Here is a 27,622-nt window from a genome sequence, read left to right on the forward strand (position 1 = left end):
ATGGTAATGATTTATAACACTGAATTTAAAAAATTCACGACTCCATAGTTATAGTCAAAACAAAAATATTAATAGTGTGGAAGGGGGTGGGAATGTTCTTTTTCATGGCACACTGCCAGCAAATACAAGTATATAGGAATGATTGAATTAGAAAATTCCCAATGTACAAATATGAATATGATAATTGACACACAGGAGGGGTCATTAATGGATGGTAAATTTTTAGAGAAAGATCGTTAAAAAAGAGGATATTCATACACTCTCAAAGTACCACTCACCAACTTACTTGCTCGTTATAGAAAGAAAAAAATGTGTCTTTACAAGGTACAGATCTTATAGGCCCCTCAGTAACAAAGTGACCAATGCTACTATGACAAAAATAGTGATGCATAAACTTCACATTCTTGGTCTCCAGGTGGGCTGCACTAGGAAGCACACAGCATTAACTATGCAGTGTTCTTGGCAAGAGGGTCAGCCTGAATTTCCTCGTGAGGAAATGGTCAGACAACTACGTAGTGTAGACCACTGAGCCAGACAACTCGCCTGATCTCTACAAACGAGGGAGTGTCACCACCAACTAAAACAACAAAAGGTGAGGAGATGTTTCTGGTTCAAAAGGACTAAAATCTTTTTAGTCGTTTAGAACTCCAAATGTCTCTTCTGTTTGTCATCTTATTGGTGGTGACATTGACTATTTGAAGAAAGACAGGGCAGTTGTCTTGTTCAACAGTCTAAATTCCATGCTTGTCTGATAACTACCTCAGGCTAAACTATGCAGCAAGGACTCTGCATAGTTAATGCTGTCTGCTCCTAGCACAGCCCATCTGGTGGCAAAGAATGCCCAGTGTGTCATGTTGTCTGTTGCCATTTGCTCCCGATTCCAGTGATGTACAGGATGGGAACTGAGAGGAGCAAGGGTTAAGGTCTCTCATAACTCTGTCTGGGTCTAGGCATTGGTCTCCTTAGCGATTGTCACAATTGGAGGCTGAAGGGCTGGGATTTCTCCCCTCAAACCAGGCTTTGGAGTGAAAATCTTGGAGAATGGTTTGTGGTTGTGGTGCTGATTCTCAACAAAGGATCCCTTCAGTGTTCCGTTGGGGCTTTAAACTGACTTGCTGTTTTAGGTTTTTTTCCATCAAGTGGAAAAGCTTCTTCTTATGATGCGGTTTCTTTCAAATCAGCAATATCTTTTTTAGTTCCAGAAGTACTTGATATCTGAGAGAGGCAGAGAAAATAAAAACCAAATGTGAGTCTTTGTCAGGTCCTGCTGATAGCTGAGCCTGGAGGAATGGCTATGTAGTGACAGAGGCCAGCAGGATGCTGAGCTCCTGTTGAGAGCAGGAGCTGAAGCAGGGAGCCACAATTGGCTGAAGGGGAAAGTGAGATCCACAGGTTAGAAGAAATACCTCCCTAAACTTACATCCAGTCTGTGGTGCAGCATCCAGGGACCCTGTCCTCATCCCACCAGGAGCCTGGTGATGTCCCAGCTCAAAGCTGCTGCAGAGCGTTAGCCAGACCCCTACCACCCTTTCCTCAGCCGCCACTTCACTCCCGAATCCCCTTCATCTGCAGCAAAGTGATGGCTTTCTCACACCTCCCAGGGAGGGATGTCCTTAGCATCCATCGCACACATTCAGAAACAGGCTGCTGTCGAAAGGAGAGGACGCTTGGCAGAGAAACATGCTCTCTTTAACTCTATGTCCCAGCCCTCTGCAGAGGAGGGGCAGGGTATGGGAGAGTCCTCGAATGTGAGAGCCAACAACAACCTCAGAATAGATGCATATCCAGTTCCCCCTTTTACACATGAGGAATTGTGATGCCAAGGGGCTAAGGACTAACCAAAGCCACGGGACCTGTTATTGACAACCCTAGAACTAGAACCCAGGCCTCAGGCCCTTTCCATAATTTGGGGGAAGGTGAGAGGAAAGGCTCCAATCTGGAGGTGTCAACAGGCAGTAGATGCTGTTGAGTGACCTTGGCTGGAAAGGAGTAAGGCTTTACAGAGAAATTCTTCTCCAAAGGAACTGAGGACAGAACTCCAAAAAGAGGAACTCAAAATGGAATTAGCAAAAAGGAGAGCGGAGAGTTTAACCAGGGCCCCTTTCATTTTCATCCCATAGACAGTAAAATTCTCTGAAGGGGATTTCATGCCAGGATACACCTTAGGGCATTTCTGGGAATATCCTCAGTAGGTGACCCACAAAACTCTGAAGTGAAAGTGAAAAAGCGTTAGTTTTAGTTATACTAGAGTCCCATCAATTTTCTTCCAAACGTCTCCTAAAGAAAGAGTGCCAGGGTAAAGAAGGGCATGAAAAAGGATCAACATAGGAGAATGAGACCTAAGATACTTTATTGGGATTTTGCATAAGGCCAAATTTGATAAAAAACAACTTTTTCAATCTGCAGTCTGAACCAGTTAGTCAGCTGTGAAATCAATTTAGTGAATACTGGGCTGCAGGTTTCATTTTAAAAGTAGAAAAGAAAGCACTCAATTCCATTACTTATAATAGGGGAGGTATTACTTTTTGTACACTGGGTTTCTATTTAATTTATTCTTACTGTATCTTGTACTATAAAAATTGTGCGAAACTCTGATCGAAATAGAGAGAGCACGTGTCTAGCCCACCCAGCTATCTTTTTTCCTCTCCTCTTTTCTCCAGGCTGTACACAGAGTTCTGTTGAGAGAAGAATGCTACTTCCACCCATGGCGGATATTCAGCTTTTCTATGAAGTAGCCACACACATGGGACACTTCTACACTGCTGACTGAGATCCTACTAGATCCATAGTCCTTCTAATTCCTCGATGCATCTTAATGGAGCTTTTTAAAAATACTAATATCCAAGCCCCACCCCAGAATGTTTAAATCAGAATTTAAAAGTATTGGTCAAAGCATTCATGTCAATTCAAAGCTCACTCAATGTTTATTTTCTAATAGCGTGATTTACAACTACCCACTAGACCTCCCCTGTTTCACACCATTCTTTTTTCTTCTCCTCCTCTCTACCGCCATGAGCTTCTTTCCACTGGCCCTAAAGATTTTGGTCTTCTGTCTGACAGTCTCAGATAAATCAAATTACTCAGTTGTCCCAGATAAATTAACACAAGAAAAGAGTACTCAGATGTCTAGGATTAAGAATTAAAAAACAGGGCCGGCCCCGTGGCTTGGTGGTTAAGTGCACGCGCTCCGATGCTGGTGGCCCGGGTTCGGATCCCGGGCGCGCACCGAGGCACCACTTCTCCGTCCATCCTGAGGCCGAGTCCCACATACAGCAACTAGAAGGATGTGCAGCTATGACATACAACTATCTACTGGGGCTTTGGGGGGAAAAATAAATAAAAATAAAATCTTTAAAAAAAAAAAAAGAGACAAATTCTTTAAAAAAAAAAAAAAAAGAATTAAAAAACAATAACAACAATTGCAAGAACCGACCAGAACCAGGCCTAAAACCTGGGTCTGCCACCAGGACGTTGTGATTACAAAACAAGCTTTCGGTATTCCAGTACACAGTGATATTTTCAGTATTGAAATTCTGGTGTATTTAGTGGCGTAAAACCGTGATAGGCTTTTAAGCAAGGGATGGATATAGCGAAATTCTTTTAAGGAGACTAGTTTTATTGTATTTGAAATTTTAACGCAGAGTGTACCTCTTTGGATACATATTAAGATATACTGATTCAGATTTCATATTTTTCAAAAACACTAACATATATTATTATACCCCAATTATTGTTATTTGGAACTTAAGAGACTGTATTTCAGAATATCAGCACATGGCAAACCTGTGTTGCAATCACAACATCTCCCTACCAGGCCCAGGTTTTAGGACTGCTGGAGATCCAATCCAGCAATTATACACCTTTTTGGTAGAAGTCACTGAGTATATATTTTGGCCGTGTAACCTCAATAGTCCCATGTTAGAATCAGTATTCAGCAGAGGATAAAACCATGTGTTAACACCCAAAGAATGAACATCTGAAATATTATTAAATCTAAATATAGTTTAAAAATTTATTGTTTTATTCCCCCAAATTTTACTAGTCAAATTTTAGCAGTTTGATGTATAGTGTAGGAGCAATATTTCTCAGTTCCCTCAGCTACTAGGTTGCATCTGTGTCACTATGTCACTGTATTGCACAACTGAGATACCAAGTAGTAAATACTCGTTCTTGACTGAAGTGGATGGAGAGGAGGATTTGAGGAGTTGTGTTTCTACATATATACATAGTGAATGTGTGTGTGTATGTCTTGGTTAAAGACTGAAGATGAGTTATCAAGGAAACTTTTCCATATCATTTACCTGTTGAAGACACAGAGTCAGTATTCCTTTCATTCCTGCTTGCGAAACAGACCATCTTTATTCCCTGAGGTCGTCTCTTTTGTAATATATTACTAAAGGCAGCTGAGTCACAGTGCTGACGTTGTTTCCCTGTTTGTGAGTATGTGGTAGGTGTGAGAAACTGGGATGGGGCCAGCTCAGTCATTAGTGATTGTGTCTCAGTTTTTGGCGTCAACAGTTGGAGACCTAAATCGGAAGTACCGTGTTTTGTTTAAATGACCTATTTTATTGAGAATTTTAATTGATTCTATTCTAACTTATTCAGATTTTATTCAGAATTTCTAGCTCCAGAGTCTCCATTGGACACTAAAGCTGCTGTTAAGCTAAGCTTTGAAACTGACTCCGAGAAATTTCATCCTTTCCTCCCAAACTCAACCAGAAAGAGGAATCCTGGCTACAGAACCAGCCTCTGTGGAGACCAGGGGTCACTGATTCACCTCCACCCAGGGCTTTGAGAAGCTTGCAGATATTAGTGTCAAGGCTAGACTATTTGGAGTGTACCTTGTTTGGTTAGATATGAGTTGCAAACCATATTCATTCTGACATAATTATAAAACTAAATTAAATTTTTTAAATTGGGACTTCAGACACTGAAAACACAATGTAACAAACGAACCTGTGTAATCGTGTTGTAGAACAACCATATGGATTAGAACTATTCCAAGAGACTTGAAAACAATAATTTATCTATACCCCAAGACAGTAACAAAACCAAAAAGCACTTTTCTCCATCATGTTGCTAGTGGTATTGTTGCTAGTATCTTTATTCCTTTGTCTATATCATGTGGGAAAAAGCAAAGAAGACATTGTGGGATATTCTAATTCTCTTACTCCCTGTGTCCTTATCACAAGATGTTTGGTGTCAGAGAAAGGAGCTTCAGATGAAAGGTAAATGTTCAATGAAAACCCTGTGGATCTGAAGTTGAATTGGCAGTGTTTGTGAATCTATTTGAAGCAAGTGGTAGAAATTAAAGGTCCTCCTGGAAGAAAATAGGATCCCAGAATCAGAACACGCCACACCCATCCTCACAACCCTACATCTATGAGAGTAATTGCACCGAAGAGAGAGATCTAGACCTAAGAACTCCACTAAGCCACTCATAGCACCTGTCCTCTCCTGCATAGAACTTCTGTTTCTCGTTCAGGTAAACCTAGGCATGTTAACGTGAAAATCACAGAGCAGACATGTATTCCAAGGTGACAGAAGAGAAGAATAGAAAGAGAGAGTCAAAGATTTCAGCTCGAGAAACGATTTCCCTCAAAATCCATCACAAAACATAGAAAAACTATAAAATGACATCCCTATCTGAATTAAATGTTCCTAACAAAGCATTTGTAGGTACGAAAAACACAAAACTTCACATAAGAAATACACAACTCAAAAGAGAAGTGGATAAGAAACAGAAAATCAGAAATTAGAATTGGCAGAAATTAGGAAAAAATTGAAGCAAAAGAAAATTCTCTGAAAAATAAGCTAAATGACAAGGTTCATAAGGGCAACATATTTGTCTAAAAAGACTAGAAGGGACATTGAATAAAGAAATGAAAGCATCCAACAGAACAGAAATGAAGAAAAGATGATGAGAAAGGATCGAAGTCTAGCTACCTGGGAGACACAGAACTGCAATGCTCAACTCTAAGACCTATCCTCTTAGAACTGATAGATTTTAAAGAAAAAGAAAACACAATTCCTCTGAAGCTCCAGAGCTCTCTCTGCTCCCCAGAGAAGCCAGTTCACATGCAACGCAGAGAAAAATCAATTCACGTTCTACATCTCAACAGAACATACAAAGCGGGACGATATCTCATAAAAGCTCAAGAAAAGTCATTGTGGGCAAGTACCTTCTATTCACCAAGCTGCCCACGTATCAAGGCAGCAGAAAAGAGTGTTATACGTGCAACCCTCGGGGAGTCCTGCTTCCATCCTGAGGAGTCTTTTCAGGAGGAACTCCACCCAAGAAGAGGAAACTGAGTAAATTGGGACATTTGAACAGCTGGTCACCACTGAATGTATTGAATTGTAGATCTAAAACAAAGATCTAGGAGGGGATAAGGTGGGAAAAATAGTGTGAATGGTATACCTTGGACTGGGTTGAAATAATTCTATAAGAAGTGGCAGGGAAAGATGGAAGAAAAGAGAAAATAGAATCAACGGACTTGATGGTCACAGTGGTCAAAGTTGGCAGTTGACATTTCAAACTCATAGAACAAATGCTAGAATTTGACAAGTTAATGAGGGACTAAGATATCAAACAAAATTTAGTGCAGTGTAGACCACTAGCTATAATTTCTTCTTAAATACCAAATAAACACAGACACACACACACACAAAAACGTGGAGAAAGAAAGACATTTATAAATACAATCTACTACACATGGCTAATATGGCCTAAAATGTATGGGAGAGTGTAGGATATACATGTGAAGAAGAGAAAGAATGTTTATATTAATTTCTATTTACTTCCACCCAATCAGTCACGATGATAATGATTAATAACACTGAATTTAAAAAATTGACAAGTCCACAGTGATAGTCAAAACAAAAATTTTAATGGTATGAATGGGGAGGGAATGTTCTTTTTCACGGCACAATGCCAGCAAATAAAGTATAAAGGTATGAATGAGTGAGAAAATTTCCAATGTACAAATATGAATATGATCATTGAACCACATCAGGGATCATTAAGGGATGGCAAAATTTTGAGAGAAAGATTGTTAGAGAAGAGGATATTCATACACTCTCAAAGTACCTCTCGCCAAATTACTTGCTGATTATAGAAAGAAAAAAATGTGTCTTCACAATGAAGAGATCTCGCAGGCCCCTCCGCAACAAAGTGACCAATGCTAGTATGGCAAGGATAGCGATGGATAAACTTTCTTGGTCTCCAGGTGGGCTGCACTAGGAAGCACACAGCATTAACTATGCAGTGTTCTTGGCAAGAGGGTCAGCCTGAATTTCATCGTGAGGAAATGGTCAGACAATTATGTAGTGTAGACCATTGAGCCAGACAACTGACCTGACCTCTACAAACGAGGCAGTGTCACCACCACCTAAAAGAACTAAAGGTGAGGAGATGTGTTTGGTTCAAAAGGACTAAAGAAATATAGTAACACAATCTTTTGAGAGCTTTGGAACCTCAAACATGTCTTTTCCTTTTTGTGATCTCACTGGTGGTGACATTGACTGTTTGAACAAAGGCGAGTTGTCTTGTTCAATGGTCTAAATTCTGCACTTGTCTCATAACTACCTCATGATTCAATTCAGGCTAAACGTTTTCAGCAAAGACACTGCATAGTGAACGCTGTCTGCTCCTAGCGCAGCCCATCTGGTGCCAAAGAATGCCCAGTGTGTCATGCTGTCTGCTGCCAGTTGCTCCCGATTCCGGTGATGTACAGGATGGAAACTGAGAGGAGAAAGAGTTAAGGTCTCTCATAACTCTGTCTGGGTCTAGGCATTGGTCTCCTTAGTCATTTTGCACACTTGGAGGCTGAAGGGCTGGGATTTCTCCCCTCAAACCAGGCTTGGAGTAAAAATCTTGGAGAGTGGTTTGTGGTTGCAATGTTTTTCAACAAAGGGTCCCTTCAGAGTTCTGTTTGGGCTTTAAATTGACTTGCTGTTTTAGGTTTTTTTTCATCAAGTGGAAAATCTTCCTTTTACGATGCGGTTTCTTTCAAATCAGCAATCTCTTTTCTTAGTTCCAGAGTTCTTGGTACCTGAGAGAGAGAGAGAGAAAATAAATAAATAAAAACCAAATGTGAGTCTTTGTCAGGTCCTGCTGATAGCTGAGCCTGGAGGAATGGCTATGTAGTGACAGAGGCCAGCAGGATGCTGAGCTCCTGTTGAGAGCAGGAGCTGAAGCAGGGAGCCACAATTGGCTGAAGGGGAAAGTGAGATCCACAGGTTAGAAGAAATACCTCCCTAAACTTACATCCAGTCTGTGGTGCAGCATCCAGGGACCCTGTCCTCATCCCACCAGGAGCCTGGTGATGTCCCAGCTCAAAGCTGCTGCAGAGCGTTAGCCAGACCCCTACCACCCTTTCCTCAGCCGCCACTTCACTCCCGAATCCCCTTCATCTGCAGCAAAGTGATGGCTTTCTCACACCTCCCAGGGAGGGATGTCCTTAGCATCCATCGCACACATTCAGAAACAGACTGCTGTCAGAAGGAGGGGACCCTTGGCAGAGAAACACACCCTCTTTAACTCTATGTTGCCGTCCTCCGAGGAAGAGGGGCCGGCTATGGGAGAGTCCCAGAATGTGAGGGGCAAGAGCGACCTCAGAATATATGTAAATCCAGTTCCCCCTTTTACACATGAGAAGTTGTAGTGCCAAGGGGCAAGGACTAACCAAAGCCACGGGACCTGTTATTGACAACCCTAGAACTAGAACCCAGGCCTCAGGCCCTTTCCATAACTTGGGGGAAGGTGAGAGGAAAGGCTCCAATCTGGAGGTTTCAGCAGGCCATAGACACTGTTGGGTCACCTCGGCTGGAAAGGAATAGGGCTTTACAGAGAAATTCCTCTCCAAAGGGACTGAGGAAAGAACAAAAAAGGAGAAACTCAAAATAGAATTAGCAAAAAGAGAGCAGGGAGGGTAACCACGGCCCCACTCATTTTCCTTCATTCTCTGGTGTTGATTGGACGCCAGGATACACCTTAGGGCATTTCTAGGAATATTCTCAACACTAGAGTTCTCAACATCAAAAACTCTGAAGGGGAAGCATACAGCAACTGGTTTGACTAGATTCTCCCCCACTCACCCATTATTCCCGCAAAGCACTGCCTAGGGAAGGATTCTGTTTTTTGTCTTTTATGCCAGTGTAAAGAATGGCTTAAAGAAGCATAAACATACAATCTTTTTCCTAACTTGCAGTTTTTATTTGCTATGATATTCTCTTTAGGGGAATGAACATAATGATTCTCTTTGGAGCTCTTACTTAATGACAAAAATTGATCAATACTAAAATTTTCAACCTGTAGTGCTGAACCCATTGGGCTTGAAATCAATTGGATGGAATATGAATTTGTAGTTTTATATGAGAAATATTAAAGAAAATACTAAATTTTATGGTGTGTAATAAGGGAGGTCTTCTTTTCTGTACACTGGGTTTCAATGAAATGCTTCTTTCCTATTTTATCACGTATTCAGAAAAGTTGCAGAAACTCTCCTCCAAGTAGGGAGGTTAGAAGTCTAATCCATTCACCTACTTTTTTCTCCTCACTTTTTTCCCATGTTGTACAGATAGTACTGTTGAGAGAGGCATACAAATTCCATCAACGGCTGATGGATATTCAGCCTTTTCAATGAAGTAGCCACACATTCAGGGCATTTCTATGCTGAACCTGAGATCATCATGCTGGAATGGTCCCTCTCATGTCCAGCTGCACATTAGAATCACTGGGGAGCTTTGCAAATCTCCTGAAGCACAAAACCCCACCGCCGACCATTTAAATGAGAATCTCCAGGTGTGAGGTCAAGGCATTCATCTTAATTAAAATTTCACCAGGTGCTTAAGCCTGGCAGTGTTAATGCCAGCTCCAAGAGGGCCTTGGGGGGGACACTAAGTCCCTGGAAGGCCCATGCAGATGAGCACAGGCCTGCACACCTGGGGCTGAGGAGATCAATATGGCATGCCAACTGTGACTCCAGTTCTAATTTAGTTTTTGTAATCTGGGCTCTTTAACCTCAGTTTTAATACTTCTTGTTCACATGGAGAAGTCCAGGGTTAAGGGTTGTCCTAGGTCAGGTTCCCCACAAGACGCAAGACGAGGATCCATGTGTGAGTGATTCGTTATGAAGAAAGAGGCAGTGGAGTTGGGAAGCCAGGGATGGAAGGCAAGCAAATCAAGAAAGTGTGATTTCAGGCAAAGTGCCATGTGTTCAATGGCTTCAACGATGCTCTTGTGATGAGGAGGACCTTGGGGCCAGGTTTCCCCGTGGCTAAGAGGAACGGTTAGAGGGAATATCGGGACAGCAGCAGCAGGCACACAGCAGAGCTCAGAGTGTAAACAGGAGATGGAGATTGAAAGGTCTGGCAGGGTGGCAGCCCCCATGGAAAGCAGAGGGAAGACTAGACAGAGGTCGCATCAGCTGTTGGACTGAACAAATGAGGAAGAGAAAAAATAGTGAGAGATTGAGCTACAATCTTAGATAGAGAGCAAGAAGGAATAAGTACATCTAAGAGCCACTGATGTGATTACCTCAGTACCCTAATCTGAAGGCCAGGGAAATTGCAAGTTACTCTCCACTTGAAAAGTGGTTTTCTTTTCATGATCTTCAGGTTCTTCCCTGTAGCGCAGGCATCCAAACACAGCTCTGAAAATAAAATCACAGACAACAGGATCCATTGTTATTCATGATCTTAGTGTCACCTTCATGTGTGTGCCTGGAGAGGCTGAGATGGCAGGTACCAGGCTGCAGTGTCCCTGAAGTGAAAAATCACCCACTGAGTCCAGAGGACTTTGCACGGGCAGAAGAAGTCATGCCTATTAATCTGTTCTTATTAACTTAGTCCTATAGCCTAGAGAGAAGGTTCTAGAGAGGCCTCAGGAGATGGGGAGAAAGTGATGTTGATGTGTACCCACCAGAATAAAGGAACGGGGAAAAAAGTACGGCCTCAAGGCTTCAGGTCCGGTAGAAAAGGGTGTTGGGAAACTAGTTCGTGGACCATTTTACGAGAATTTTTGCAGAGTTCTGCGGCCCATTGAACACCCTTGTCTGTAAATTTTGACTGCCCTTCACTCACCCACACATCTAGACATTCTATTGCCACACAGGGGTAGTTGCAGGTGAAGGAAATGCAGTAGAGGTCTGAGTCCCTTATGGGAAACTGAGGGGCCAGAAGTGCTACAGAATCAGACTCTGTGGTTCTTCAGGGAGGTAAGAGAGTGCACAATCCTATGTCACACACCCCTCAGTGGCTTCTGGCCCCTTCTCCCTATTGAAACATGTGTATATTTCTACTGTGAAATGAATACATATTCTCAGAAAGTGGGCTAACCAAAGACCTCAGATAGGCTGAGGCCAATCCAAGTCAGGCTCAGGCGGGGTCCTGGCCCACAGGGCCTGCTCCACGCTGAGATGGGCTCCCCTCTCTCCTGCCCTCTACACATCTCCATTCTCATCAAGGTTTGTTTAACCGTTTCTTACACGTGTCTTTGTGTATCTGTTACCATTTTGTCTTCCAGATCGCATACTCTACCTGACTCTCATCATGGATTCATCCAACCTCCTTCTAACTGCTTTCTCTGATTCTATCCTCTCCTCACCATCCAATGTGTCACCCGTCTTATTACTCCCAATCCAGTTTCATCCCATGCCTGCTCTGCTGTGAGAACTTCCTCTCCCTTCTCTGCTACACACACTCTCAACTCCTCACCTTCCTTTGCACTCCCTCCTCCTTTCCTCTGGTCCCTCTTTCTTCTCCAACATCATTTCCCACAGCTCCCTTCTACAAATCCTCTGGAGTCAGCCTACCCCTCTCCCCACACCACGCCAGCCCTGCACCACGTGCCTCTTCTAGCTTCCAGCTCTTTTTCCACAAGCACGTTACATCCTCCATATTTCCTGGAGACAGTTTATTAATCATAATTTAGGACATATAATAAGATTTTATGATAACACATATTGGGCTAAAGAGTAAACCCTCTGAAATTAACAAATCTGCCTGGTAAAAGAATCACCAAAACGAGGTCTCATCATTCTCAAGAGTTACTTTGAATCAAGGTCTAAGGTTGTTTTAATTATCATGGCTGATTGCATCATGTTGTTTTATCTCTCTCTTCCCAACTGCTAGGCTTTATTAAACCTATGCTTTGAATATTCTTTGCATTTGCAGGAGAACAGGGAGAACATTGTACTGAACTTCTGAAGGGCTGTCCCATATTGTTGGTGTGGCAGGTGGGCAAGAGCCCTCAATAAAAGATCATGTTATGATTTAGGTTGTGTTCGCATTGTTTCCAGAGCGTTTCTCCCTGTACAGAGAGGATGGGGTGGAGCAGACCATCTGTGGCCCCACTGCTGCTATACACACTGTTTACATGTTGTCATTAGTGAACCCCCACACAGGACAGATGCGTGTAGAATTGAAACGTTCCCTTCATTTATCTCAGCCCATCCGCGTGGGGGAATTTGTTTTCTCCTGGTGCATTTTGAAGGATGGCCTGACAAGGCCGGGCGCTGTCACACGCATCACACTCCTGAGAGGTGTGTCTGAGCCTTTCTCCTCCTCCTCATGGGAACCAGACCTGGCTGGCAGCGTAACTGAGATGGAGCTATGTGGCTTTACAAGGATGCCAGGACAAACCTGAGTCAGAGCAGGAAACCCCTGAGGACAGGGGGTGGTGAGAGACAGAGATCTCTCAGCCCTGACTGATTTTCCATGGAGAGAGAGTCTCATGGAGCTGCAGCTCCCCCTAGAGGGGCTGGATGAGACTCTGGCTCTGCTCACAGGACAAAGTGCACTGAGACAGTAGGAGTTGGCAGATCTATATGAGTGGCCACAGGAGGTCTTTGGACCAGTATTCAGACTTTTCTGTTTAAGCTCAAAAATTGTTTGACACAACTTGCAACAAAGGAAAAAGAAGAGGGTGAGCACCATCCTTGCTTAGTCTATGACAGTCTGACTGCTGACAGCAGGGGACAGGGCCTGAGCAGGGAGTCAGGCCAACGAGCGGCCTATGACCCACTGTGCGCTGGCTGGGTGTTTTGGGCTAGTGAAGTGACCTTCCTGAACCTCAGCCCCCTCAGCTCTAACATGAGATCCCACACCTAGTTGAGAGTGTCGCTGTGAGGACCAAGTGGATTAGGGCGTCCATGGAGCTCGCTTGCTAAGGGGCATGGCAAACAACAGATGCAAAAGAACTGTGTGTTACATTTTTGTTTTGTGAATTGTTGTGGTCCTCAGAAAGCCTCTGATCCTTTGCACCTCAGGGAGGAATGGGAAACAGGCGAGAGGATGGTCCCAGTGTGAAAAGACACTTACCGACCCAAAAAGGCTGAGGGACATAGCGTTCATAGCCAATTTCACTATAAAATAGAGTGAGTAAGGAACACCACCAAGTTTCTTGCTCTTCCTACAAGCTGATTTGATGAATAAAGTCCCCTAAATATCCAACTGCTTCTCCCAGATGAAAAGGTCAAAAAATAGCCTCTGTGAGAGGAAATGGAAACTGTGTTTTCATCTAGAAACTCTATGAAATTGTTGCCCCAACGAGATGGTGCTCACCAGGAAGGACTTTTCTGGATATCACGGAGAGGGGAACCACTCTACTCTGCTCATAAATTAGGTCAATACCCCCCTCAGGTACACAGGTTGCTGATAGTTTACGTGAGATGATACGACGGAGACTAGACATGTGATTGAAACTACAAGCCACAAACGGAAGAAATGAATGGTGTTGCACAAAGGATGAAAACCATGGCCATCTGTGGAGGATGAAAGATCAGAACGAGAGATTTGGCTTCATTGAAACCACAGGCACAGGCAGGATTTGGTGCTCAGGGTCTGGTATCGAAATGCTTCAGAGGGAGGTAGGCAACGCAGGGGGAAAACTTTGAGCTCTGAAACAAAATAAAGGATGTTGCAAATACGGAGCAGAATGCAAACTTGTGTGGAAAGCTAGAGAGTTTGTACAAAACTATTCAGGAAATGCAAGCAAAAACATCATGTCTTGAGTGTGAGAAGTTTTATGAGGAAAAAGAGAGCTATGTTACACAAATTACGCTAGGTGGCATAATGACGGCTGACATTTTGCCATTATCCCTCCATTCCTTCTCTCGAACCTGACTTGATAGGAACAGCCTGCACCTGTGAGAGATGCCAGGCGACAGGTGACCAGATTGGGACAAAAACGTTCTCTGGCCACAGGATGCAATCTTAAAAGTAAATCCAAGAGCACGATTCAACCCAGAACCAGTCTAGTCTACAGAACCTGTTTGCAGGGTTGCATCTCTCAGTCAGTGCAGGTTGGTGGATTCAAAGAACATACAGCCTACCAGGGACGCACCAACACTGTATGCCCTTTACAATGGGAATACTCACCACGTGCATCCAAGGCGGAGAAGAATTCCTTTCCATCAAACGCCAATGAGGAACTTGTGTAAGGCCTATAAGAGGCTGCCGGGTCATGGCCAATTGAACGAGTGAAATACCATTCATCCAGGAAGTCCCGTGGGACTTCAATCTTCATTATTAACAGCAGATGCCTGCTGAGGCTTCTGCGGTAGGAAGAATACAAGATTAAACGAGAGGGATTAGGAAATACAGAATAGGAGAATTGGATTAGAAGTGAGGGATAAGGAAGTGGTCAAAAAAAACAAAAGAGAAGAGTGCATCAAGGGAGATATAGGAAAATTCCCCACACCGGAAACAACTGTAGTTGAAAAGTGAATGGGAGAGAGAGGCAGATCATTAGAAAGATACGGAGAGAGAGAGAGAAATGGGGGTTGGAGGAGAGACGGCAAGCAGAGGATGATCAGAGCAGTGAGGAGAAAACGAGGTCAGGAGGAAGGAGACCGAGCTACCCCAGTACACAAGAGTCATGACGCACCTACTCTCAGAAAACCAGAAAGGTGGCATCAACACTTTTGCAGAAACATTCTTGAAAGCTATTGACACTTGCCAAATCAGCGGCCACGGTAGCGTTGGAGACTCTTAGAAGTCTGGAAGCTTCAAGGTGACTTTCTCTCAATACGGTCGAAGGTGATGGATTTTTTTTTTTTACTCATCACCTCCTTGGCCAAGATATACCTGCCACAGTGCTAATGCCAAACAGGCAGAAGCATAATTGTGTCCTATGCCGGTGGTCCTCACCAGGAGAGAACGGGACAGGGCAAGCAATCCTCTGGCTGGTTAGTACACCTGCATCAACTGATTACAGGTGACTACATTGGAGAGAGGTCAAGCAATTGGCCTCTGGAAGGCGCAGAGTCGAAAAGGACAACTTTTCGAATAGGACTCTTGCGGTGAAATGGGTCTAGTCAGCACTTTCTGATTTTCCTGGATCTGAGATCCCCAGATGTCCCCTTAACATGAAGTCCCACGATTCTTGAGATTACCTGGAAGACATGCGGTGATGGTCTTCCTCGTCCCCAAGATCAGGATGGTTTTCTACAAAGAAATTCAGAAAGGGTCAGTCACATTAAGTAGTTCCCCCTTGGAACATTATCGTCCAACATTCAGTCCTGGCACAGGGACATCACTATCCTCAGTGTGACAACAGGATACCGTAAGAGCCATATTCCAGGAGACCTCAAGTGGGGTCTTGTGAAACCTTGTGATTCGCTCCCCTGAGCCACTGGGAATACATCCCTGATCGGGTAGACCCTCATCACAACACCGTATCTCTGGTCTGTGTCAAAATTCCCAGATATCTTTCCCTCACATATTCTGGGGAACAAGCTTAACAGCATTGTCACAGAATTACTGCATTATGCAGCCTTTTCTCACCAACAAACTAGTCTTCGAGTGTTCAGAGGAAATCCTACACTGAGAGTAGAGTGACGAGGGGATCTACAAGCCTTGGCATCCAAACGCATCTTTCAGGCTAGGCAGAAACGTGGGACACTCTTGGGGATGGCGAATGCCAAGGCATAGGCTGGCATGAGGGAAACACACAAGCAAGGGATCGGTAGAGGTGTTTAGGGTCAGTCGTCGGTGGACTGCATAGGAACAAAGGCCCAGAGAAAGGCGATACAGAACGGGGCGAAGAACAGTGAAGCCTAGGTAAGTCTTTGATGGAGACAGTTACAGGGATGCCAATCGCACTGGGTAGGCCTAGAATCTGAAGGGATACGCTTCAGGCATGAAACGCAGGGCATTGAAGGTGAGGAGAGACATTTCATGCCCGAAAGGATGTCGGACGGAACCGTTGCTATTCCTTGCAGAGGTGAGTTGTGGATGTCATGCCAGCTTTGGGTCCAGTGATGTGAGAGTGGGGCCAGGGTGACAGGGGCGCATCCTGGGAATGAGGAAGGGAGCGCAGCTCCCTGAACCACCTCTTGTTTGGCTTGAACCACTCCTAGAACTAATTCAGTTCAATGTGTGTGTCTGCACAGCCAGAGGAGTGGAGTACAAAGAAAGTGGGCTGAGCAGGGAGTCCAGCTGGAGCTTGAAGACGTGCACGATGGAATACTCACTGGCTGCATCCAGAACAGAACAGACCTCCACCTGATCGACACAGAACACGGAGGTGCTCGTCTGAGTCCAGTAGGAGTCCGATCGGCCAACATCAACTGAGTATGTCCCATAGTACTCGTCGAGAGACGGTGTCGGGAGCTGAAGCTCTCCCATCGGTGGCAGATCCCTGCTCATCCTGGTGGGGTAGGGAGGACTAAAGGTGAAACAAGAGGGTTTGGGAAACACACTGTCCTAGCGCTGGTTTCCCCAGAAGGCAGAAGGGTCCGTCCACAGAAAAGAAATGGGAAGACCTCGTCAAGGGAGAGGAAACAATCCTCCACTATCTGGGGACAGAGTAGTTTGGAAATGGGACTATCAGATAGGCAGTGTGATAAAAGAGAGACATAGAGACAGAGAGAGAGAGAGAGAGCAAGCAGAGGTAGCTAGGAGCACTGAGCAGAAAATGAGCTCGTGAGCAAGGAGACCGAGCTCCCCCAGTACACAAGAGCCATGAGGCACCTACTCTCAGAAATCCAGAAAGGTGGCGTCAACACTTTTGCAGAAACATTCTTGAAAGCTATGCACACTTGCCAAGTCAGCCGCCCCAGCAGCATTGGAGACGCTTAGAAATCTGGAAGCTTCAAGATGTCTTTCTCTCAATACAGTCGAAGGTGATGGATTTTTTTTTTTTACTCATCACCTCCTTGGCCAAGAAATACCTGCCACAGTGCGAATGCCAAACAGGCAGAGGCATAATTGCGTCCTATGCCAGTGGTCCTCACAAAGAGAGAACGGGACAGGGCAACAATCCTCTGGCTGGTTAGTACACCTGCATCTACTGATTGCAGGTGACTACATTGGAGAGAGATCAAGCAATTGGCCTCTGGAAGGCGCACAGTGGAATAGGACAACGTTTCGAATAGGACACTTGCGGTGAAATTGGTCTAGTCAGCACTTTCTGATTTTCCTGGATCTGAGATCCCCAGATGTCCCCTTAACATGAAGTCCCACGCTTCTTGAGACTTACCTGGAAGACATGCGGTGATGGTCTTCCTCGTCCCCAAGATCAGGATGGTTTTCTACAAAGAAATTCAGAAAGGGTCAGTCACTTTAAGCAGTGCCCCCTTGGAACTTTATCGTCCAACGTTCAGTCCTGGCACAGGGACATCACTATCCTCAGTGTGACAACAGGATACCTTAAGAGCCATATTCCAGGAGACCTCAGGTGGGGTCTTGTGAAACCTCGTGATTCGCTCCCCTGAGCCACTGGGAATACCTCCCTGATCGGGTAGACCCTCATGACAACACCGTATCTCTGGTCTGTGTCAAAAGTCCCGGATATCTTTCCCTCACATATTCTGGGGAACAAGCTTAACTGCATTCTCACAGATTACTGCACTATGCAGCCCTTTCTCACCAGTCACACTAGTCTTCGAGTGTTCAGAGGAAATCCTACACTGAGAGTAGAGTGACGGAGGGGATCTACAAGCCTTGGCATCCAAACGCATCTTTCAGGCTAGGCAGAAACGTGGGACACTCTTGGGGATGGCGAATGCCAAGGCATAGGCTGGCATTAGGGAAACACACAAGCAAGGGATCCGTAGAGGTGTTTAGGGTCGGTCGTCGGTGGACTGCATATGAACAAATACCCAGAGAAAGGAGATAGAGAACGGGGCAAAGAACAGTGAAGCCTAGGTACGTCTTTGATGGAGACATTGACAGGGATGCCAGTCGCACTGGGTAGGCCTAGAATCTGAAGGGATACGCTTCAGGCATGAAACGCAGGGCATTGAAGGTGAGGAGAGACATTTCATGCCCGATAGGATGTCGGACGGAACCGTTGCTATTCGTTGCAGAGGTGAGTTGTGGATGTCATGCCAGCTTTGGGTCCAGTGATGTGAGAGTGGGGCCAGGGTGACAGGGGTGCATCCTGGAAATGGGGAAGGGAGCACAGTTCCTTGAACCACCTCTTGTTTGGGCTTAAACCCAGTCCTTGAACTGATTCACTTCAATGTGAGTCTGCGCAGCTAGAGGGGTAGAGTTCAACGAAAGTGGGCTGAGCAGGGATTCCAGCTGGAGCTTGAAGACGTGCCCGATGGAATACTCACTGGCTGCATCCGGAACAGAACAGACCTCCACCTGATCGACACAGAACACGGAGGTGCTCGTCTGAGTCCAGTAGGAGTGCGATCGGCCAACATCAACTGAGTATGTCCCATAGTACTCGTCGAGAGACGGTGTCAGGAGCTGAAGCTCTCCCATCGGTGGCAGATCCCTCCTCAGCCTGGTGGGGTAGGGAGGACTAAAGTTGAAACAAGAGGGTTTGGGAAACACACTGTCCTAGCGCTGGTTTCCCCAGAAGGCAGAAGGGTCCGTCCACAGAAAAGAAATGGGAAGACCTCGTCAAGGGAGAGGAAACAATCCTCCTCTATCTTGGGACAGAGTAGTGTGGAAATGGGACTATCAGATAGGCAGCGTGATAAAAGAGAGACACAGAGACAGAGAGAGAGAGAGAGAGAGCAAGCAGAGGTAGCTCGGAGCACTGAGCAGAAAATGAGCTCGTGAGCAAGGAGATCGAGCTCCCCCAGTACACAAGAGCCATGACGCACCTACTCTCAGAAATCCAGAAAGGTGGCGTCAACACTTTTGCAGAAACATTCTTGAAAGCTATGCACACTTGCCAAGTCAGCCGCCCCAGTAGCATTGGAGACGCTTAGAAATCTGGAAGCTTCAAGATGACTTTCTCTCAATACAGTCGAAGGTGATGGATTTTTTTTTTTTACTCATCACCTCCTTGGCCAAGAAATACCTGCCACAGTGCGAATGCCAAACAGGCAGAGGCATAATTGCGTCCTATGCCGGTGGTCCTCACAAAGAGAGAACGGGACAGGGCAACAATCCTCTGGCTGGTTAGTACACCTGCATCTACTGATTGCAGGTGACTACATTGGAGAGAGATCAAGCAATTGGCCTCTGGAAGGCGCACAGTGGAATAGGACAACTTTTCGAATAGGACACTTGCGGTGAAATGGGTCTAGTCAGCACTTTCTGATTTTCCTGGATCTGAGATCCCCAGATGTCCCCTTAACATGAAGTCCCACGATTCTTGAGACTTACCTGGAAGACATGCGGTGATGGTCTTCCTCGTCCCCAAGATCAGGATGGTTTTCTACAAAGAAATTCAGAAAGGGTCAGTCACTTTAAGCAGTGCCCCCTTGGAACTTTATCGTCCAACGTTCAGTCCTGCCACAGGGACATCACTATCCTCAGTGTGACAACAGGATACCGTAAGAGCCATATTCCAGGAGACCTCAGGTGGGGTCTTGTGAAACCTCGTGATTCGCTCCCCTGAGCCACTGGGAATACCTCCCTGATCGGGTAGACCCTCATGACAACACCGTATCTCTGGTCTGTGTCAAAAGTCCCGGATATCTTTCCCTCACATATTCTGGGGAACAAGCTTAACTGCATTCTCACAGATTACTGCACTATGCAGCCCTTTCTCACCAGTCACACTAGTCTTCGAGTGTTCAGAGGAAATCCTACACTGAGAGTAGAGTGACGGAGGGGATCTACAAGCCTTGGCATCCAAACGCATCTTTCAGGCTAGGCAGAAACGTGGGACACTCTTGGGGATGGCGAATGCCAAGGCATAGGCTGGCATGAGGGAAAAACACAAGCAAGGGAATGGTAGGGGTGTTTAGGGTCGGTCGTCGGTGGACTGCATAGGAACAAAGGCCCAGAGAAAGGAGATAGAGAACGGGGCGAAGAACAGTGAAGCCTAGGTACGTCTTTGATGGAGACATTGACAGGGATGCCAGTCGCACTGGGTAGGCCTAGAATCTGAAGGGATACGCTTCAGGCATGAAACGTAGAGTATTGAAGGTGAGGAGAGACATTTCATGCCCGATAGGATGTTGGACAGAACCTTTGCTGTTCGTGTTGCAGAGGTGAGTTGAGGATGTCATGCCAGCTTTGGGTCCAGTGATGTGCGAATGGGGCCAGGGTGACAGGGGCGCATCCTGGGAATGAGGAAGGGAGCGCAGCTCCCTGAACCACCTCTTGTTTGGCTTCGAACCAGTCCTAGAACTAATTCAGTTCAATGTGCGTGTCTGCACAGCCAGAGGCGTGGAGTACAAAGAAAGTGGGCTGAGCAGGGAGTCCAGCTGGAGCTTGAAGACGTGCACGATGGAATACTCACTGGCTGCATCCGGAACAGAACAGACCTCCACCTGATCGACACAGAACACGGAGGTGCTCGTCTGAGTCCAGTAGGAGTCCGATCGGCCAACATCAACTGAGTATGTCCCATAGTACTCGTCGAGAGACGGTGTCGGGAGCTGAAGCTCTCCCATCGGTGGCAGATCCCTGCTCATCCTGGTGGGGTAGGGAGGACTAAAGGTGAAACAAGAGGGTTTGGGAAACACACTGTCCTAGCGCTGGTTTCCCCAGAAGGCAGAAGGGTCCGTCCACAGAAAAGAAATGGGAAGACCTCGTCAAGGGAGAGGAAACAATCCTCCTCTATCTTGGGACAGAGTAGTGTGGAAATGGGACTATCAGATAGGCAGCGTGATAAAAGAGAGACACAGAGACAGAGAGAGAGAGAGAGAGAGCAAGCAGAGGTAGCTCGGAGCACTGAGCAGAAAATGAGCTCGTGAGCAAGGAGATCGAGCTCCCCCAGTACACAAGAGCCATGACGCACCTACTCTCAGAAATCCAGAAAGGTGGCGTCAACACTTTTGCAGAAACATTCTTGAAAGCTATGCACACTTGCCAAGTCAGCCGCCCCAGTAGCATTGGAGACGCTTAGAAATCTGGAAGCTTCAAGATGACTTTCTCTCAATACAGTCGAAGGTGATGGATTTTTTTTTTTTACTCATCACCTCCTTGGCCAAGAAATACCTGCCACAGTGCGAATGCCAAACAGGCAGAGGCATAATTGCGTCCTATGCCGGTGGTCCTCACAAAGAGAGAACGGGACAGGGCAACAATCCTCTGGCTGGTTAGTACACCTGCATCTACTGATTGCAGGTGACTACATTGGAGAGAGATCAAGCAATTGGCCTCTGGAAGGCGCACAGTGGAATAGGACAACTTTTCGAATAGGACACTTGCGGTGAAATGGGTCTAGTCAGCACTTTCTGATTTTCCTGGATCTGAGATCCCCAGATGTCCCCTTAACATGAAGTCCCACGATTCTTGAGACTTACCTGGAAGACATGCGGTGATGGTCTTCCTCGTCCCCAAGATCAGGATGGTTTTCTACAAAGAAATTCAGAAAGGGTCAGTCACTTTAAGCAGTGCCCCCTTGGAACTTTATCGTCCAACGTTCAGTCCTGCCACAGGGACATCACTATCCTCAGTGTGACAACAGGATACCGTAAGAGCCATATTCCAGGAGACCTCAGGTGGGGTCTTGTGAAACCTCGTGATTCGCTCCCCTGAGCCACTGGGAATACCTCCCTGATCGGGTAGACCCTCATGACAACACCGTATCTCTGGTCTGTGTCAAAAGTCCCGGATATCTTTCCCTCACATATTCTGGGGAACAAGCTTAACTGCATTCTCACAGATTACTGCACTATGCAGCCCTTTCTCACCAGTCACACTAGTCTTCGAGTGTTCAGAGGAAATCCTACACTGAGAGTAGAGTGACGGAGGGGATCTACAAGCCTTGGCATCCAAACGCATCTTTCAGGCTAGGCAGAAACGTGGGACACTCTTGGGGATGGCGAATGCCAAGGCATAGGCTGGCATGAGGGAAAAACACAAGCAAGGGAATGGTAGGGGTGTTTAGGGTCGGTCGTCGGTGGACTGCATAGGAACAAAGGCCCAGAGAAAGGAGATAGAGAACGGGGCGAAGAACAGTGAAGCCTAGGTACGTCTTTGATGGAGACATTGACAGGGATGCCAGTCGCACTGGGTAGGCCTAGAATCTGAAGGGATACGCTTCAGGCATGAAACGTAGAGTATTGAAGGTGAGGAGAGACATTTCATGCCCGATAGGATGTTGGACAGAACCTTTGCTGTTCGTGTTGCAGAGGTGAGTTGAGGATGTCATGCCAGCTTTGGGTCCAGTGATGTGCGAATGGGGCCAGGGTGACAGGGGCGCATCCTGGGAATGAGGAAGGGAGCGCAGCTCCCTGAACCACCTCTTGTTTGGCTTCGAACCAGTCCTAGAACTAATTCAGTTCAATGTGCGTGTCTGCACAGCCAGAGGCGTGGAGTACAAAGAAAGTGGGCTGAGCAGGGAGTCCAGCTGGAGCTTGAAGACGTGCACGATGGAATACTCACTGGCTGCATCCGGAACAGAACAGACCTCCACCTGATCGACACAGAACACGGAGGTGCTCGTCTGAGTCCAGTAGGAGTCCGATCGGCCAACATCAACTGAGTATGTCCCATAGTACTCGTCGAGAGACGGTGTCGGGAGCTGAAGCTCTCCCATCGGTGGCAGATCCCTGCTCATCCTGGTGGGGTAGGGAGGACTAAAGGTGAAACAAGAGGGTTTGGGAAACACACTGTCCTAGCGCTGGTTTCCCCAGAAGGCAGAAGGGTCCGTCCACAGAAAAGAAATGGGAAGACCTCGTCAAGGGAGAGGAAACAATCCTCCTCTATCTTGGGACAGAGTAGTGTGGAAATGGGACTATCAGATAGGCAGCGTGATAAAAGAGAGACACAGAGACAGAGAGAGAGAGAGAGAGAGCAAGCAGAGGTAGCTCGGAGCACTGAGCAGAAAATGAGCTCGTGAGCAAGGAGATCGAGCTCCCCCAGTACACAAGAGCCATGACGCACCTACTCTCAGAAATCCAGAAAGGTGGCGTCAACACTTTTGCAGAAACATTCTTGAAAGCTATGCACACTTGCCAAGTCAGCCGCCCCAGTAGCATTGGAGACGCTTAGAAATCTGGAAGCTTCAAGATGACTTTCTCTCAATACAGTCGAAGGTGATGGATTTTTTTTTTTTACTCATCACCTCCTTGGCCAAGAAATACCTGCCACAGTGCGAATGCCAAACAGGCAGAGGCATAATTGCGTCCTATGCCGGTGGTCCTCACAAAGAGAGAACGGGACAGGGCAACAATCCTCTGGCTGGTTAGTACACCTGCATCTACTGATTGCAGGTGACTACATTGGAGAGAGATCAAGCAATTGGCCTCTGGAAGGCGCACAGTGGAATAGGACAACTTTTCGAATAGGACACTTGCGGTGAAATGGGTCTAGTCAGCACTTTCTGATTTTCCTGGATCTGAGATCCCCAGATGTCCCCTTAACATGAAGTCCCACGATTCTTGAGACTTACCTGGAAGACATGCGGTGATGGTCTTCCTCGTCCCCAAGATCAGGATGGTTTTCTACAAAGAAATTCAGAAAGGGTCAGTCACTTTAAGCAGTGCCCCCTTGGAACTTTATCGTCCAACGTTCAGTCCTGCCACAGGGACATCACTATCCTCAGTGTGACAACAGGATACCGTAAGAGCCATATTCCAGGAGACCTCAGGTGGGGTCTTGTGAAACCTCGTGATTCGCTCCCCTGAGCCACTGGGAATACCTCCCTGATCGGGTAGACCCTCATGACAACACCGTATCTCTGGTCTGTGTCAAAAGTCCCGGATATCTTTCCCTCACATATTCTGGGGAACAAGCTTAACTGCATTCTCACAGATTACTGCACTATGCAGCCCTTTCTCACCAGTCACACTAGTCTTCGAGTGTTCAGAGGAAATCCTACACTGAGAGTAGAGTGACGGAGGGGATCTACAAGCCTTGGCATCCAAACGCATCTTTCAGGCTAGGCAGAAACGTGGGACACTCTTGGGGATGGCGAATGCCAAGGCATAGGCTGGCATGAGGGAAACACACAAGCAAGGGAATGGTAGGGGTGTTTAGGGTCGGTCGTCGGTGGACTTCATAGGAACAATGGAGAAGAGAAAGGAGATAGAGAACGGGGCAAAGAACAGTGAAGCCTAGGTACGTCTTTGATGGAGATATTGACAGGTTTGCCAGTCGCACTGGGTACGCCTAGAATCTGAAGGGATACGCTTCAGGCATGAAACGCAGGGCATTGAAGGTGAGGAGAGACATTTCATGCCCGATAGGATGTTGGACGGAACCGTTGCTATTCGTTGCAGAGGTGAGTTGTGGATGTCATGCCAGCTTTGGGTCCAGTGATGTGAGAGTGGGGCCAGGGTGACAGGGGCACATCCTGGAAATGAGGAAGGGAGCACAGTTCCCTGAACCAGCTCTTGTTTGGGCTTAAACCCAGTCCTTGAACTGATTCACTTCAATGTGTGTCTGCGCAGCTAGAGGGGTAGAGTTCAACGAAAGTGGGCTGAGCAGGGATTCCAGCTGGAGCTTGAAGACGTGCACGATGGAATACTCACTGGCTGCATCCGGAACAGAACAGACCTCCACCTGATCGACACAGAACACAGAGGTGCTCGTCTGAGTCCAGTAGGAGTGCGATCGGCCAACATCAACTGAGTATGTCCCATAGTACTCGTCGAGAGACGGTGTCGGGAGCTGAAGCTCTCCCATCGGTGGCAGATCCCTCCTCATCCTGGTGGGGTAGGGAGGACTAAAGGTGAAACAAGAGGGTTTGGGAAACACACTGTCCTAGCGCTGGTTTCCCCAGAAGGCAGAAGGGTCCGTCCACAGAAAAGAAATGGGAAGACCTCGTCAAGGGAGAGGAAACAATCCTCCTCTATCTTGGGACAGAGTAGTGTGGAAATGGGACTATCAGATAGGCAGCGTGATAAAAGAGAGACACAGAGACAGAGACAGAGAGAGAGAGCAAGCAGAGGTAGCTCGGAGCACTGAGCAGAAAATGAGCTCGTGAGCAAGGAGACCGAGCTCCCCCAGTACACAAGAGCCATGACGCACCTACTCTCAGAAATCCAGAAAGGTGGCGTCAACACTTTAGCAGAAACATTCTTGAAAGCTAGGCACACTTGCCAAGTCAGTGTCCCCGGTAGCATTGGAGACTCTTAGAAATCTGGAAGCTTCAAGATGACTTTCTCTCAATACGGTCGAATGTGATGGATTTTTTTTTTTTTACTCATCACCTCCTCGGCCAAGAAATACCTGCCACAGTGCTAATGCCAAACAGGCAGAGGCATAATTGCTTCCTATGCCAGCCGGTGGTCCTCACAAAGAGAGAACGGGACAGGGCAAGCAATCCTCTGGCTGGTTAGTACACCTGCATCAACTGATTGCAGGTGACTACATTGGAGAGAGATCAAGCAATTGGCCTCTGTAAGGCGCACAGTGGAATAGGACATCTTTTTGAATATGACACTTGTGGTGCAATGGGTCTAGTCAGCACTTTCTGATTTCCCTGGATCTGAGATCCCCAGATGTTCTCAACATGAAGTCCCACAATTCTTGAGACTTACCTGGAAGACAGGTGGTGATGGTCTTCCTCGTCCCCAAGATCAGGATGGTTTTCTACAAAGAAATTCAGTAAGGGTCAGTCACATTAAGCAGTTCCCCCTTGGAACATTATCGTCCAACGTTCAGTCCTGGCACAGGGACATCACTATCCTCAGTGTGACAACAGGATACCGTAAGAGCCATATTCCAGGAGACCTCAGGTGGGGTCTTGTGAAACCTCGTGATTCGCTCCCCTGAACCACTGGGAATACCTCCGTGATCGGGTAGACCCTCATCACAACACCGTATCCCTGGTCTGTGTCAAAAATCCCAGATATCTTTCCCTCACATATTCTGGGGAACAAGCTGAACTGCATTCTCACTGATTACTGCACTATGCAGCCTTTTCTCACCAGACACACTAGTCTTCCAGTGTTCAGAGGAATTCCTACACTCAGAGTAGAGTGACGGAGGTGATCTACAAGCCTTGGCATCCAAACGCATCTTTCAGGCTAGGCAGAAACGCGGGACATTTTGTGGATGGCGAATGCCAAGGCATAGGCTTGATGACTACAGCTACCACAAACGGATTATTGGATCCATTTTACAGGTAAGGAGATCGATATGGAAGAAGTAACAACCAATCTCCCGCCCACTGTTAGTAAAGTCAACACTCAGGCTAGAGCCTGGGAAAGCCCATGCTTTGGCCAGGTCTCTTTTCACTCTAACAAGCTGTCTGTCATGTCCTCTTTTCTGTGCTCTAACACTGCCTCTTGCTCTAAAGCTCACGCTCTATCAGGAAGGGAACAGACACTTGGAGCAGCATGACCTCCACCCTGTAAATATCTCCTCTCTGCTCCCACCCAGCCAGTCCTGACCCTATCATGGCCCCAAGTGTGGTGTGGAAACCAGGACGGCTTGTCAAAACATTACAAGGGGAGCTGTGGAGTCTCTTGTGAGCCAGGCACCTTTGAGAGCAGTTCAGTGCACTCAGGGCCTGTGGCCACCTTACCTGAGCTGAGCACACCGGCAAGGCGCTTGGCCAACCCGCATCCCTCAGCCAGTTGCTCTCCGAAGCCTGGCCCCTGGTCGTCATCAGGGTCGTCATGTGTGAGGAGGTCACTGAGGTGCTGATGGAGTAGGACCGACACTTCTCTCCCTTCCTGTACCTGGTGCCGTAAATGGGTCAGTTGTTGCTCCTGATCTCGAATTCGGATATTGTATTCCCTAAGGTGGGACAGAAGAGAACATTTCAGAGTCAAAAGGGATGAGTGATAGATTCTAAAGGTTTTCAAGAAGATTTCTGTGGGAATTTCCTCCAAGGAGTCCTCAGAGAATTCTGGCACATGTGTGGTGACTTGTCGGTGGCAAAGAGAAAGAAGAAGGTAAAATATAAGCTTCCTCTGGATCAGAGAGTTCTCCTGTAGATTCCTGGAGATCCTAGTCATTGTTTCCTTCATCAACAAAGCCAGCCGTCTTCCTAAACCTGCTGTAAAAACACGTCTCTTCAGTTCTTCACTTCAGCCGTGCCCGTTTCTATGTGGAAATACACACAGTGCATTATGCAGTGAGTGGACACCAAGCCAGACACAGAAATGTGGACAGGACAGCTGGTGTTCGCTGGAAAGAACACAAGAAAGACAGGGTGCAGGAGACAGCATTCTTTTGAAAAAAAAAATGACAAACTGTAGTGCATCAGGAGGTGAGTATGTTAAAGGTAAATGAGGTGACGATGGCACAACACTGAATGGACTAAAGGCCACTGAATTGTTCACTCTCATTTGTTCAAATT

The 27,622-nt window shown here is 46.5% G+C and overlaps 1 protein-coding gene across 1 annotated transcript in view; it reads right to left on the minus strand.

Annotated features, from left to right (window-relative positions):
• Positions 1-7,691: 7,691 nt before the first annotated feature.
• Positions 7,692-27,622, minus strand: part of LOC131401616 (neuroblastoma breakpoint family member 9-like) — a 74,610-nt gene continuing 54,679 nt past the window's right edge. The window contains exons 5-6 of the mRNA XM_058536888.1: positions 26,843-27,057; positions 7,692-7,744 (exon numbers count right to left, since the gene is read on the minus strand). Coding sequence (XP_058392871.1) covers positions 7,692-7,744; positions 26,843-27,057 — 268 coding nt within the window. The remainder of the gene's footprint in view (positions 7,745-26,842; positions 27,058-27,622) is intronic.

This window comes from Diceros bicornis, chromosome 4, assembly GCF_020826845.1.
Source record: "Diceros bicornis minor isolate mBicDic1 chromosome 4, mDicBic1.mat.cur, whole genome shotgun sequence".
NCBI classification, from domain to species: domain Eukaryota; kingdom Metazoa; phylum Chordata; class Mammalia; order Perissodactyla; family Rhinocerotidae; genus Diceros; species Diceros bicornis.